The sequence below is a fragment of the Rhinoraja longicauda genome, chromosome 15, assembly GCF_053455715.1.
Source record: "Rhinoraja longicauda isolate Sanriku21f chromosome 15, sRhiLon1.1, whole genome shotgun sequence".
Taxonomy (NCBI): Eukaryota; Metazoa; Chordata; class Chondrichthyes; order Rajiformes; family Arhynchobatidae; genus Rhinoraja; species Rhinoraja longicauda.
The window spans coordinates 43,457,806-43,473,704 of record NC_135967.1 but is presented as its reverse complement, the minus strand read 5'-3'; the positions used below and the strand labels follow the sequence as shown (position 1 = coordinate 43,473,704).

At 40.3% G+C, this 15,899-nt stretch overlaps 1 protein-coding gene across 6 annotated transcripts in view; it reads right to left on the bottom strand.

Moving 5' to 3' along the window:
* LOC144600685 (pre-mRNA 3'-end-processing factor FIP1-like) overlaps positions 1 to 10,159 on the bottom strand; it is a 47,866-nt gene extending 37,707 nt beyond the window's left edge. For all 6 annotated transcript variants that reach the window (XM_078412569.1, XM_078412572.1, XM_078412574.1 and 3 more), the window contains exons 1-3: positions 9,820 to 10,159; positions 2,410 to 2,452; positions 542 to 617 (exon numbers count right to left, since the gene is read on the bottom strand). In XM_078412569.1, the coding sequence (XP_078268695.1) occupies positions 542 to 617; positions 2,410 to 2,452; positions 9,820 to 9,907 (207 nt within the window). In that variant the 5' untranslated portion in view covers positions 9,908 to 10,159. The remainder of the gene's footprint in view (positions 1 to 541; positions 618 to 2,409; positions 2,453 to 9,819) is intronic.
* Positions 10,160 to 15,899: the final 5,740 nt, after the last annotated feature.

Here is a 15,899-nt window from a genome sequence, read left to right as displayed (position 1 = left end):
AGAATGATTTCTCTGTGATAACTGGAAGAATGCTCTCGGAGTAAGGCCAATGTTGTTTCCAATCCGTTCCTACGTGGCTACAGTCCATAATTCAACTATCCACCATTTGACTGGCACTGGAGTCACAAGGATGACCAACCCAGGAAACAGAAACGTTATAGTGACAAGGTGTATTGACGTAGGTTTCGGGACATAATGTCGAGGAATAATGGGAGACTATTTTTAGCAAATAATTTTCCACTTCTGATGACAGAATTTTAACTTGAAAGGACAATACTTATTCACATTCAGCAGGAGTCCTTCCCAGAAAACAAGAAACCAAAGCCAAAGGCTCCAGACATGGACTTCCCTGGAGTAAGCATGGAATAATGGTCTTACAACCAATCCTACCATTCAGGGGAACAATATGGTAACAATTTTAAACCTATTACAGAGAATCTGAGTTTTCTCATTGGAATATTGCAATATTTGTGAATTGGAACTTTACCAAAACAAATAAGGAATGTGATCTAATGATGGAAAATGCCATTCCAAAACTTACACCGTCAGCCATTTCCAGGTTGTTGACCTTAAATTCAAGTGACATCTCCTGCAAGGGTTTTACAGAATCTTCATCCCTGCACAAGCAAAATGGCAAGTTAAATCAAAACCAAAGCGATCGGCATACTTGAAAGATAATTTCAAAAATTACAACATTGTGTAACTCCATTCTTTTTTTTAGAGATACAGCACGGAAACAGGCCCTTTGGCCCACCATTACATTTGCCCAGCCAATTAACCTACATACCTGTACGTCTTTGGAGTGTGGGAGGAAACCGAAGTTCTCGGAGAAAACCCACGCAGGTCACAGGGCGAACGTACAAACTCCATACAGACAGCGCCCGTAGTCAGGATCGAACCTGAGTCTCCGGCGCTGCATTCGCTGTAAGGCAGCAACTCTACCTCTGCGCCACTGTGCCGCCCATTCTTTCCTTTAGATTTACCAGCAATGTATTAATCTTTTACAATAGTTGCCTAGAAACTAGCAGTTACAGTCTTTCTATATGCAAGTAGCCATGCCATATTTTGTTAGCCGATGTACATGTGCATTCAAGGCCATTTGCCCACCAAAGTTTCCTTTATAGTTGGTTTCCAAATCTTCAGTTAAAAAAAATAATATTTGTGAACTGCTCCTTTATGAAGATACACACAGCTCACAAATCTTTGTCACATGGTAAAGCACATCCCAATTAGGTTTCCAGGTGGAATTTTACACGGGACAGCTTTTGAATTAGATTGTAGTTTAACAGTTTCTGTTAACATGCAAAACGTTCATGTCAGATTTCCCATGAACAAGAAATTCTTTGTGTTTCTATCTCATAGAATGGGAGTAAAAGAAAAAGGGAAAGAATTTATGGTATAAATGGGCATTTTTACAAAACTAATCTGAAGGGTCACAGAAAGCAATTTAAAAAAAGTTTAGAGATACAGGCCCTTCGGCCCACCGAGTCCGCACCGACCAATGATCCCCGCACATTAACACTACCCTACATACACTAGGGACAATATTTTTTTACATTTCTACCAAGCCAATTAACCTACAAACCTGTACGTCTTTGGAGTATGGGAGGAAATCGAACATCTCGGAGAAAACCCACGCAGGTTAAGGGGAGAACATACAAACTCCGTTCAGACAAGCACCAGTAGTCAGGATCGAACTGAGTCTCTGGTACTGTAAGGCAGTAGCTCTACCGCTACGCCACCGTGCCACCCTATAATTCTATGTGTATTTGACAACCTTGTTTTTTTTTTCTAGTTACACGAAAAAATGCTTTGCTGAACACGGCAACAATAACAGTTCAAGGCGAGCTGGGGATAAAAAAAAGGTTCAGTCACAGCAACAACTTGAAAAGTAAGAAATCAAGTTTAGCAGCTTGTATGTAAATAATTTGAAAATCTTTGCAAATGCAACCTATTCAAAATAATCTAAACTAATTCTAGAAAGGCACAACGGATGATCATGCTGATAACATCTGAAAAGATAAATAATTAAATAAAGCATGTGTTGCAGAAATACAGGGATGTTAAAAACGTGCAGAGAGCCATTTCAAAGCTTTATAAGTAAATAAAAAGATTACAATTAGACAACGGATTAGTCAATTGTACTATGCGTAAGAGAGGACTGCAGATACTGGTTTAAATCGAATGTAGACACAAAATGCTGGAGTAACTCAGCGGGACAGGCAGCATCTCTGGAGAGAAGGAATGGGTCCTCCCCATTCCTCCTCTCCAGAGATGTTGCCTGCCCCTCCAGCATTTTGTGTCTAGTCAATTGTACTACATGTTTAAATTCAACATTCAACTTCCCAATGAAGTAAATAAATCTGAAGCACCCAATGGAGTATCGTATATTAAAATTGAGATTCTTACCCATCAATCAAAGACATCTCTTCTTGTTTACCACAGTTTTCATCTACAAACAGAAGATAAAAGGCATAACTCAGACAAATTATCTCAAATTTAATGATTTGGAAAAATAGCCAGCACTGTGACAAAGTGTAACCTTCACATTGAAATATCATGAAGGACCCACGCCCCCCTGGTCATGCTCTCAAATCAACACTAACAGGGGTCTGAAAACAATGACCTCAAAGATCAAGAACAGCTTCTTCCCAGTAACCATCAGGCTGTAAAACACAGCACAACACTAACCACTACTTCAGCAACTATGATCTGCCATGGACTTTGTTATTGGTTGCTCTAAGGACTTTGGTTTTGCACATTTATGGTCTGGTGACCTAGTATCACTGATTATTAATTTACTATATTACGGAGTGTGATATATTTATTTGAGTGTTTTGAGTTAATAGGCCTGTAAAGCTGCAAGTAAGAATTTCATTGTTCCATTGCCAGTACGTATGACAATAGACAATAGGTGCAGGAGTAGGCCATTCGGCCCTTCGAGCCAGCACCACCATTCAATGTGATCATGGCTGTTCATTCTCAATCAGTACCCCGTTCCTGCCTTCTCCCCATACCCCGACTCCGCTATCCTTAAGAGCTCTATCTAGTTCTCTCTTGAATGCATTCGGAGATTTGGCCTCCACTGCCTTCTGAGGCAGTTAATTCCACAGATTTACAACTCTCTGACTGAAAACGTTTTTCCTCATCTCCGTTCTAAATGGCCTACCCCTTATTCTTAAACTGTGGCCCCTGGTTCTGGACTCCCCCAACATTGGGAACATGTTTCCTGCCTCTAACGTGTCCAACCCCTTACTAATCTTATATGTTTCGATAAGATCCCCTCTCATCCTTCTAAATTCCAGATGTTACAATTAAATGCTCATGACTCTTGGCACTAATACTAGAGACATAAGAGACTGCAGACGTTAATTAACAGAAGAAAAATAAATGAACGCTAAGATGGACATCAGCTGTTTGTTCATTCTTGCAGCGTCAACAGTGCTATCAATCCTTAATGCAGACTAAATAAAATTTAGTGTCCAAAATGTTATCCCTGGATTGCATAACATGTTACAAAATGAAGAGATGTTACAATGTAAAAAAAAGATTAAGAACGTCAGATTCAACAGCACATGCCCATGAGTTTGATCCAGGAAAAAAACCACATCTTTATGGAGAGTCTTAGTGAGGGGTTAGTGAAAGGGGTTAGTCAATCTGTTCAGGGCCAGATTGTTTTTAATGATTCAAGAAATTATCAGACCTGCATAATATTTGTTTTGTGGGGGAGGCAGTAATTGCAGATACCAAGGCGACAGGATATTTTCCTAAGCAGCTGAACTGAATCGAGGAAGGTGGTTACTCTGCTAACCCAGTGTTTAACATGGATGAGATAGGATTGGGAGTACGTGAGGGATGAGAAAATTACTTCAGGTTTTGAGGCAGCCAAAAGCCAACCTTCGAACTAATGCAGAAATTGACTGCAAGCTTAAGCCTCTTGTGTTTTACCATTCAAAGAACCTGAAGGCTTCAAGGAGCTTCTCAGAGGCTGATCTTCCAATGGTGTGGCCATTTAACAAAAATGCTTTTATTCAGGCATTGTTTTATTAAACAATATTATGCAGAGAATGAGCAATACAATACCCATGGACCTCTAGTCAACATGAAGGCTATGACAGTCGTGGCCAATAACATTCAGTGTTTATTTTGTACTCCCAGACACTACTTCATCGAGTGAGAAGGAACTGCAGATGCTAGTTTATACTGAAAATGTGGAGTTACTCCAGCGTTTTGTGACTACTTCATTGTTATAAGCTTTGGACCAAGATGCTGCTGCTACATTCAAGGATTACGACTTGCAGTGCAGAGTGAGGCATGTCACTCCGGAGTTAAGTAGCAATGATGAATACGCTATTCAGTATCTAGAAGAGGTGTGAGTTCAAGATAACCATAGAAGCATTAGTGCTTATTGTAGCAATAAATTGTACAAGGAGAAAATTATGGCTAGAGTTTGTGCATGTCTCCTTTTACAAGCCACTGAAAAATATTCAAGAAAATAAGTTTAGCAACTGAGACTAAGTCTGATGAAGTACAAGAGCCATGAAGCGAAAGGAACATCGTGTTTTTATTATCTCCAATTTTATTAATTAAAATTTAAATTGCTAATAAAAGTATTTATTTTAGGTTTATATTGATTTTTTTAAGCATTGGTTTTTAATCGCAGTTCCTGATTTTACATTGAAACTAAAGAAATATCTCTATGATGCACAACTTCTTGTCTAATGGGATATTTTCTAGAAATATTTTCATAAATCAAAGAATAACTGTACCAAATGTTTCAATATTCAGTGATGAAAAATTGGCCATGTGGCAGATTTTCAGTTGCTTCACGACTGCAAGCTGCTTGCTCTTGGGCCAGGATGTTTCTTCAGTTGTGGCGTTGGGGACGATGCCAGGTTCGGCAGTGACCACACTGATAGTCATAATAGTGTAATCCGTCACATATTTTATTTACGGTGGTAAGAAAATTTCTACCCACAGAAATCATTTTGTTCCCAAAATAGCATATTTATGGACGGCTTTGAGTTTTGCAAAACACACACAGACCTGAGTATTGACGTTTTGAGTGTGAAGGGTCTTAACCCGAAACATCACCGATTCCTTTTCTCCAGAGATGCTGCCTGCCCCGCTGAGGTACTCCAGGTTACTGTGTCTGACTTGGGTTGGACTTGATTGTATTTATGTATTGTATTATCTGATCAGATTGGACAGCAGGTAAAACAGAGCTATGTGCTGTACCTTGGTACATGTGACCATAAGAAACCTAAACCTTCAGATGAGATCTTAAACTGAGTCCCGTAGTGTAAGAAAATAACTGCAGATGCTGGTACAAATCGAAGGTATTTATTCACAAAATGCTGGAGTAACTCAGCAGGTCAGGCAGCATCTCAGGAGAGAAGGAATGGGTGACGTTTCAGGTCGAGACCCTTCTTCAGTCTGAAGAAGGGTCTCGACCCGAAAGGTCACCCATTCCTTCTCTCCTGAGATGCTGCCTGACCTGCTGAGTTACTCCAGCATTTTGTGATTAAACTGAGTCCCTGTACACTCTCTCAAGTGGGCGGTAAAGTTCCCATCGCATAATGTCAGAGGGTAGGTGAGTTATCCCTGGTATTTTGGCCAATATTTATACACTTGCTTCTGCAATCTTGTTGTGTGGATGTTGACTCTTGTGATTTATATTATTTCCCAGAGATTCATTTCATAAAATTATTTTCAGGTTGCTAAGAACTTTTCAACAGCATTAAGGTGCGAAAACTATAATGATTTACAGAACCATTCAAAATAAACTGTTCTCTCTAACTGACACTTTTCGGGGAACCAAATACAAGTTAATGTAACTCAGCACGTCAGGCAGCATCTGTGGAGGGAACGGATAGATGACTTTTCAGGTCAGGACTTTTCTTCAGACTGAAGAAGGGTCCCAACCCGAAACTTCATTTGTCCATTCCCTCCACAGATGTTGCCTGATCTGGGGTCAGGGCTTTTGTGTTTTGCTCAAGATTCCAGCATCTGCAGTTCCTTGTGTTTACAAGCTAGTGCACTTGTTTAATGTAGAATTTTAAATAAATAAAAAAAGTACAACTGCATTCTTCTGCAAGCGGTTCACCATTGGGAGAACTTGGTGGTTATCCTCTGTCATTGCAAATAAACTTGTTTAAAAGCTTGGTGTGCAAATTAGTGAAATGCTTGCAATGCTCTCGAGTGCATGAACCAAGCGTAGACATTGCCAAGGAGGTGCTAACACTGGTGGGGCGGCACAGTGGCACAGCTGGTAAAGCTGCTGCCTTACAGCATCAGAGATCAGTGTTCGATCCTGACCTCGGGCGCTGTCTGTGTGAAGTTTACACGTTCTCACTGTGACCATGTGGGTTTCCTCCAGGTGCTCCGGTTTCCTCCCACATCCCAAAGACGTGCGGGTTTGCAGGTTAATTGGCCCCTAGTGTGGCGGGAATAGATGAAAAGGGGGATAACATGGAGCTAGTGTGAACGGGTGATCGATGATCGGCATAGACTCGGTGGGCCTAAGGACCAGTTTCCATGCTGTATCTTTCAGTCAAACACTACTGGGTGTAACTCTAGCAATATTGAATGCATACACACTAAGAAAGTGTTAAGTTTTGCAAGGGCTTTGTTTTGCATACATGTCATGAATAAAGTTTATTATTGAAATTAAAAAATACATTGCCAAGGAAGGGTTAAGTGAGCAAATTAACTGGGTAAATCCTGTCAGCAACAAATGACGTTCTTGATTACCATGCTAGTGTATCGCATTGTTTGTCTTTATATGCTAAGATTTGAAGACATTCTTTATGAAGTAGTAGGGGGGAATAGGCAAAGTGAAGGCCCGTCAGAAGTCTTGCTGTTTGCACATGAAAGATTAACATGGCACAGCAGCACCATAACCATAGAAAGAGCTTGTGAAAGAACCATTAGCAGGAATCTATTTTGGAAATGGCTTAATAAACACTTTAAAAACCTGAAGGGTTGGCTCAATGGCACTGTAACCATGGATAGAGTTTAAGTGATAGAACCCTGAGCAGTGATCTATTTTGCAAACGTCTTTTAAAAGGGGAAAAAATACATTGCAAAGAGTTTGTGAAAGAACCATTGGCAGTAATCTATTTTGGAAATGGCTTAATAAACACTTTTAATAACCCCGAAGGGATGGCTCAACTGCACTGTAACCATGGAAAGAGTTTAAGTGAAAGATCCATTGGCAATGATCTAGTTTGGAAAATTTATTTGCAGGTAAAAAGGAGACTGCAAAGAGTTTAAGTGATAGAACCCTTAGCAGTGATCAATTCTGGAAATGTCTTTTAAAAGGGGAAAATAGGCATTGCAAAAAGTTTAAGTAATAGAACCATTAGCAGTGATCTATTTTTGAAATGTTTGGGGGGGGGGGGGGAGACATTGCAAAGAGTTTTAGAACCCTTAGCATTGATCGATTTTAGAAACGTTTTTTGGGGTCAAAAAGACATTGCAAACAGTTTGCGTAATAGAACCCTTTGGCAGTGATCTATTTTAGAAACGTCTTTTAAACAAGAAAACAAAACATTGCAAATCGTTTAAGTGAAAGAACGTAGACACAAAAAGCTGGAGTAACTCAGCGGGACAGGAAAATCGATGACAGGATTGGTCAAAGTCAGCATGGATTTATGAAGAGGAAATCATGTTTGACAAATCTTCTGGAATTTTTTGAGGTTGTAACAAGTAGAATGGATAAGGGAGAGCCAGTGGATGTGGTGTATCTGGCCTTTCAAAAGCCTTTGACAAGGTTCCACACAAGAGATTAGTGTGCAAAATTAGAGCACATGGTATTGAGGGTAGGGTATATATATTAACGATTTAGACAAGGGAATTAAATGTGACATCTCCAAGTTTGCGGATGACACAAAGCTGAGTGGCAGTGTGAACTGCGATGAGGATGCTATGAGGCTGCAGGGTGACAGATAGTTTGGGTGAGTGGGCATATGCATGGCAGATCCAGTACAATATTCTATAGATTCAGGATCAGTTCCTGTGGATTGGAGGGTAGCTAATGTTATCCTACTTTTTAAGAAAGGAGGGAGAGAGAAAGCGGGAAATTATAGACCAGTTAGTCTGACATCAGTGGTGGTGAAGAGGCTGGAGTCAATTATAAAAGACGAAATTGCGGAGCATTTGGATAGCAGTAACAGGATCGTTCCGAGTCAGCATGGATTTACGAAGGGGAAATCAAGCTTGACTAATCTTCTGGAAGTTTTTGAGGATGTAACTAGGATGTGGTGTACCTCGACTTTCAGAAAGCCTTCGACAAAGTCCCACATAGGAGATTAGTGGGCAAAATTAGAGCACATGGTATTGGGGGTGGGGTGCTGACATGGATAGAAAATTGGTTGACAGACAGAAAGCAAAGAGTGGGGATAAATGGGTCCCTTTCAGAATGGCAGGCAGTGACTAGTGGGGTACCACAAGGCTCGGTGCAGGGACCGCAGCTATTTACATTATACATTAATGATTTGGATGAAGGGATTAAAAGTATCATTAGCAAATTTGCAGATGATACAAAGCTGGGTGGTAGTGTGAACTGTGAGGAAGATGCTATGAGGTTGTAGGGTGACTTGGACAGGTTGTGTGAGTGGGCGGATGCATGGCAGATGCAGTTTAATATGGATATGTGTGAGGTTATCCACTTTGGTGGTAAGAATAGGAAGGCAGATTATTATCTGAATGGTGTCAAGTTAGGAAAAGGGGACGTACAATGAGATCTGGGTGTCCTAGTGCATCAGTCACTGAAAGGAAGCATGCAGGTAAAGCAGGCAGTGAAGAAAGCCAATGGAATGGTGGCCGTCATAACAAGAGGAGTTGAGTATAGGAGCAAAGAGGTCTTTCTGCAGTTGTACAGGGCCCTAGTGAGACCGCACCTGGAGTACTGTGTGCAGTTTTGGTCTCCAAATTTGAGGAAGGATATTCTTGCTGTTGAGCAGGTCAGGCAGCATCTCTGGAGAGAAGGAATGGGTGACGTTTCGGGTCGAGAACCTTCTTCAGACGTCTCGACCCGAAACGTCACCCATTCCTTCTCTCCAGAGATGCTGCCTGACCTGCTGAGTTACTCCAGCATTTTGTGAATAAATACCTTCGATTCGTACCAGCATCTGCAGTTATTTTCTTATACTTCTTGCTGTTGAGGGCGTGCAGCGAAGGTTTACTAGGTTAATTCCCGGAATGGCGGGACTGTCATATGTTGAAAGACTGGAGCGACTAGGCTTATGTACACTGGAATTTAGAAGGATGAGAGGGGATCTTATCGAAACGTATAAGATTATTAAGGGGTTGGACACGTTAGAGGCAGGAAACATGTTCCCAATGTTGGGGGAGTCCAGAACCAGGGGCCACGGTTTAGGAATAAGGGGTAGGCCATTTAGAACAGAGATGAGGAAAAACCTTTTCAGTCAGAGAGTTGTGAATCTGTGGAATTCTCTGCCTCAGAGGGCAGTGGAGGCCAATTCTCTGAATGCATTCAAGAGAGAGCTAGATAGAGCTCTTAAGGATAGCGGAGTCAGGTGGTATGGGGAGAAGGCAGGAACGGGGTACTGATTGAGAATGATCAGCCATGATCACATTGAATGGTGGTGCTGGCTGGAAGGGCCGAATGGCACCTATTGTCTAAGGCGGGAGCACATTTTGTGTTGGGCCGACACAAAGGGCATCGTCCCTTTAAGGGCCGGGAGAGAGGGGGGGGGGGCACCAACTGCCACCGCCGCTCGCGCCTCCCTCCCGCCTCCCGCCCGCCCGCCCGCTCTCGCGCCCGGCCCGGCCCGCCCGCCCGGCGGCGCCCACCTCCGTACAGCCAGCTCTCCTCCTCGTCGTCTAGGCCGCTGCCCGCTGCCTCGGCCGAGCCCAGCGCCTCCATGTCGGTGGTGGCCATCGCCGCGCCGAGAAGGAAGGGAGAGAGGAAGGGAGGGGGAGGGAGAGGGCGAGCGAGTCCCGAAAACTGCAGAGCCGCAAGTAAAAAGCGACGAAACAAAAAAAAATAATAAGATCCCGTCGCGTCGCTCAGACTCAGTCGCGGACGGTCAATGAATGGCGGACAGCCTTAGTCGCCCATTGCCACCGCCGCGGCCGCACGATCCGCTCTATTGAGTCCGCACCGCCATGCCTCGCCTCCGGCGCGCACCTCCGCTGGGTCCTAGCGCCCACCCTCACAGATGTCACAGGGGGAAACAGGCCCTTCGGCCCCACACATTCACCAACATGTCCCAGCTACGCTAGTCCCACCTGTCCGCGTTTGGCCCATATCCCTCCAAACTTGTCCTATCCATGTACCTGTCTAGCTATCATCTTATTCTTAAATGTCGCCGCGATAGTCCGTTCCTCAACTACCTCTGGCACAAAATGCTGGAGAGAGTAACTCAGCAGGACAGGAGAAAATAGGTGACATTTTGGGTCGAGACTCTTCTTCAGACTTTACATAATTCTGGTGTGCTGCTGCAAGTAAGAATTTATTTGTTCTACCTGGGACATCTATATACTAAAACTCTCGTTTGTTTGTTTGTTTGTTTGTTCTTGAACTACAGCCAAAATGTACACAAATAGCCCACCTTACTCACTGTCATCCCTTTGGTGCGAATGGAAGAAGTTTCATTGAAATTGATGTTATATTTTTAAAGTTATTCGCATTTTAAAGTTTAAATCTATCTCACAGGGAGGGAGGGGGATGGAGGAGGAGGAGGAAGGTAAGGTGGGTTGGGGGGGGGAGCAGAGAGGGGGGAGGAGAGGAATCTGCACAAATGCAGGAGAGCATGGGCTGACAATAAAACACTCTTGACTCTTGGGTCAGGCAGCATCTGTCTGAAGGAGATTCCTGACCCGAAATGTCACCTATTCCAATTCTCCAGAGATGCTGCCTGGCCCACTGAGTTACTCCAGTACTTTGTGCCTTCATCTCTTAATAAGAAGTCTGTTTTGAAGCAAATTCAAATAATAATGTCTGGGGTTATGGGGCAAAGGCAGGAGAATGGGGTTGAGAAGGAAAGATAGATCGGCTACGATTGAATTGCAGAGTAATTGAATTGATGGTCCGAATGGCCTAATTTTGCACCCAGAATTTATGAAATAAAAATATTTATTGTCACATGTACCGAAGGACAGTGAAAAATTTTGGTTTGCATGCTGTACAAACTGATCAGATATACTACACATAAATACAATCAAATCAAACACAAGAACAAATAGATAGAGCAATGGGGAAGATAGAGTGCAGAATATTGTTCTCATTATTCCTTTTATCCTGTATCTGTGTACTGTAGACTGCTTGATGGTAAACATGTATGGTCTTTTTGCTGACTGGATATCATGTAAATAAAAAACCTTTCACTGCAACTCGGTACATGTGACAATAATAAACTAAACTAATTTATTGTCTTTGATTTGACATGAACATGAGCATTCTCGCTAAATTTTTGTTTGTCGGAGATAGATTTATTTTCAGTTTCTTCCCAGCAGTTATCAGGCAACTGAACCATCCTGTTCCCAACTAGAGTGTGGTCCTGAGCTATTATCTACCTCATTGGAGACCCTCGGACTATTTTTAATTAGACTTTACTTACACCAAACATATTCCCTTTATCTGTACACTGTGGGCGGCTTGATTGGAATGATGTAGTCTTTCCGCTGACTGAATAGCACGCAAACAAAAAGCTTTTCACTGTAACTCTGTGCATGTGACAATAATAAACTAAATGAATAATTTACTTATCAGAATCAGAGAAGATTTGACATGACCACAAGCATTCTCGAAGTTTTGTTTGGCAGAGGGAATTTCTTTTTAGTTTCTGCCCAGCAGTTATCAGGCAAATGTACCATCCTCTTACCAACCAGACCGATCATCAAAAAAAGCAAGTCAAATATCACTTATTTAAATCTGAAGAAGGTCCTGACCCTCAACGTCACCTGTCAAGTGTCCTCCAGAGATGCTGCCGGGCCCAGTGAGTTACTCCAGATAATGTAATGACTTCATTTATAAATTGTGATTGGAATGTTCATTTGTGGCGATTTTTAATTTTTTGTATTCTCAGATGCAGCTGGTAGGGTGGCCACTAATAGAGTAAAGTTAAACTTCGTGACTACTGGTGAATGAGGGAGTTAGGTTTCCTGATACCACTATTAATTACTTTGTCAGAGCCCAGGCAGAAAGGGGCTATTGCTTTTGTGAGTTTTCTATTTCACATTTTTCTGCTTTCTCCTCTTACGTTCATGCTCCTTACCTTGCTACTTGACAGCTGGCTGTAAGGGCTGTTCGCCATGGACGATGAGGTTATGCGATATGTAATAATTCTTGATATCCACACTGAGTATTATATAACTCCAAAGCAATTCAGAAACTGGAAGCAACCCTTGGAGGTGGTTCCTGGTGTACATTCAAACTCTCTAAAAGAGTTGCTTCACACGACAAAACTGCTCTTAACTCTTCCTGTTTAGGTTCTGTTCATCTATCAACGACATACTTGTCCAAATACAAAACAAAAATCACTCCAGATTAAAGAATTTAAGCAGTCTTAAATTAAAAAAGAATATGTCCATGGAACAAATCTACTTTAATTGGAAAACTTCCCTTGGATAATAAATGAGAATAGTGTTGCCAGTATATTGGCACAGATTTTGCTGGAAAATATTGAGTTTCTTGTACAACTGCGAGTGCTGCCCTGTGTAACCATGTAACTTTGGGATTTCTATACAAATTTAATTCCTGAAATTTCAGTAGTCTAGTGCTCTTCAAATATTAGATACCTCAGAGTCCACAAAGAGCACACTGTGCATAGTTTCTCCAGTACTCAAATGTCGGGAAACTGCTTCAACAAGCCATACCAAAGCTGGAGACGCATGGAACTGCATGTTCTGGTTTACAAAAAAGACAGTGCTGGTCAGGCAGCATCTCTGGAGAGCATGGACAAGGAACGCTGTGCATCGGCACCCTTCTTTGGATCTGTCAGAAGAGCCCCAACCTGAAATGTTACCTATCCATGTTCTCCAGAGATTTTGACTGACCGCTGAGTTACTCCAGCACGTTGTGTCCGTTTTAATGCCACTGGATTTGGCACAGGCAGCTTCACCATTTAATTCAGAGGAAAATGGTCATAAGGGAAAGATTAGTTATAGAAACCTTAAAGAAAATAAACTGTGCTCTTTAATTAAAATATTTAATCATTTGAGGAGTTTATGGGTTTTAAATGGTTCTGGCATTCACTGTGATGTTTTTGACATCTGATTAAGTCAGGAGCAGAGTTTAGTTAGTTACCAGATTTCATTAATACTTGTTGTATAATGTCATTTTTTGGTCTGGCACAGGGTAAAGATCCAAGGAACAGCATCTACTTATTGTATTTAATTCTGAAAAAGGTAACCAGTTCTGTGCAAGCCATTTTGTCATAATTTTATGTGATGGAAGGAAAAAACTTGGAAAGAAAATGTGGGCATTTTACCTTATTCAACTTCATTTAATTAGCAAGCAGTAAACAGTTGTGTTCTTAAGGATGAAAGGCATATAGTGTATAGAAATTTGTTAGTCTGTATAGGAATGAGAGGACTATGGAACCATTTAATATCAATACCTTGTTATATATGTTATATATGTTATACCTGCCCAGAAAGTCCTTTATGCAAAATTAAAAATTGTGGGTTAATTGTATTTTTGTAATAATTACATGTGAAAATTTAATAAGGGTAGCAAGAGGAGTGGAAGAAAGTCAAAACATCAATATATTTAAACTTACTTTATTTATACATGTTGATAATGACTTATTAAGATGAAAAACATCAGCTGAAAATAATACATTCCAGAAATAGACAAATAACTAACACCTTAACTATGACAACTTGATTTTTGGGAAAGAAGTGGAGAAGAGAAGAAGGGAATTAAAGAAACTCAAATCAGAGAGATTAAAAAAATGTAAATAAGTAATTGAATAAATGGCCTGTTAAACATTTCTAATGCCATCTACAATTCACAAGTACAGCATTTTACTGTTTTGGCCAATACTTTTTTCACAAAACACTGGAATTTTAATCATGTACTTATCAATTGCTCTACAGTACATTCAACACTTGAGCATGTTGGTATGAACTTGGAATACAGTGCAAAGACTAATATTTAGGTATATTTCTTGTCTTCCCCTGCTTGTGTTTAATAATACATAAAGCCGACCTTGATGAGCCTTTGCAAATTTAACTCCTTATTCAAATGAAAATGTGTTTATATCCTTCTGCTGACATAATTTATAAACTGACATGCACCGCTTGATAATTAATCTGTCAAATAAAGTTATTGAACAACTAAGAATGTGTGTTCTGCATTTTTCACCCCTAAAAGAGTTACCGGCAAATAATAACTTTTGATGTAATTTACAGGTGTCAAATCCATCGTGCATCTGCATCGTAATCTTGATTGTTGGAACAATTATTGTTTTTAAACTCCTTTTAACCACAAGCAGGTTTGAAGAATTTGCCTCCTTAATAGCATAAAACTGCAATTCAATTTTTTGTTTTCCTGCAGTTAAGATCCATTTGTGGCACATCCAAATTATAAAAACTTGAAATTGGTTATTTAAAAAGATTTGAAAATTAACATTCCCTTCTTTTTAAAAAGGTCAGAGTAAAAAAAAGTACATATTTTGAGAGTGCAGGAATATCAGGGCTCACTCACATATCTATCTTCTGAATATTTCAAATTGCTATTACATTATAACATTTTTCAATCCATTTATGATGAAATGTTCTGGCAAAAAGCACAATTAGAGTAAAACGGGCACCAAAGCTGTTATGCAGGAATCTTTCAAATTGTGATGCAACATGCTAAGCACACAAGTTTTTTTAAAATCTGACGTGTATTAAATTTTACCTAATTAATTCCTGGTATTGATGTCTTCCTCTTCTTCCTGCAAGTATATAGTTTTAAACTACTCTTTTCCCCACCCCATCCCCAAAAATTAAAATGAAGAAATGCATGGCAAAATTTGGTTAATTGTTTTTAAAAATGTGGGTTAGTGTAGCTTATGGTGATCAACATGCTTTGTTAACCTGGGAACCCATTCTTAATTGGGAGCTACATTAAAAAGTCTTGGTCAATTGCAGTTTGATATATTTGTAATCCATCACTTTTATCCTAGTTTCATCCTGTAGTTATACTGGATTTTGTCGTTTTTGACAAACAGATAAAAAACTCTCATTGGTTTTAGTGGTTTGGGCAATTACTCCCATGGATGCAACCATATAATTAGCTTGGCACTTCCACCTATCTCTGAACAAACATTATTCAGTTTAAGATCAGGTTAAAAATTACATTTGACAAATTCTTAAAAGTTCTCGAAATTAAAATGTGGCGTGGTGGAAGGGTGAGAGGGGTGAAGGTCGAAGGGAAATAGTAAAAAGAGGTCCTCAATGAACTGCCAAAAATCTGTGAATGAATAGTGTAAATAAACAATGTTGATAAAGGAAATTAAAATAAAGAGTATGGGGACCATATTTATTTAAATCATCAAATTCCTGGAACCATCAAATTCCTGGAACCATGAGGCAGTGAAACCAAGCAAATTAAACGTGTAGCTGGAGACTATGACAGTAGATAATGGCTACTGCAGCATTGGTTTCATTGGATCAAAAAGGTCCATTTCCTAATCCCCAACACAATCAGAAACACATTGTACTGAATGGAATTGGACTATGGAAGTATCCAAGCATTCTGCCATTTTCAACAATATATATAAAAAAACAAATTTGTTACCATTAATTAATTTCTTAAATCAAATTTTTGCTGAACCCTGAAAGAACAGTTTATACTTGATATATTTTTTTAATTCAGAGGATCTACTCTATTCACTAAAAAGTTGCTGTGATGTGTTTTAAATACAAAATTTGCAGTTTAT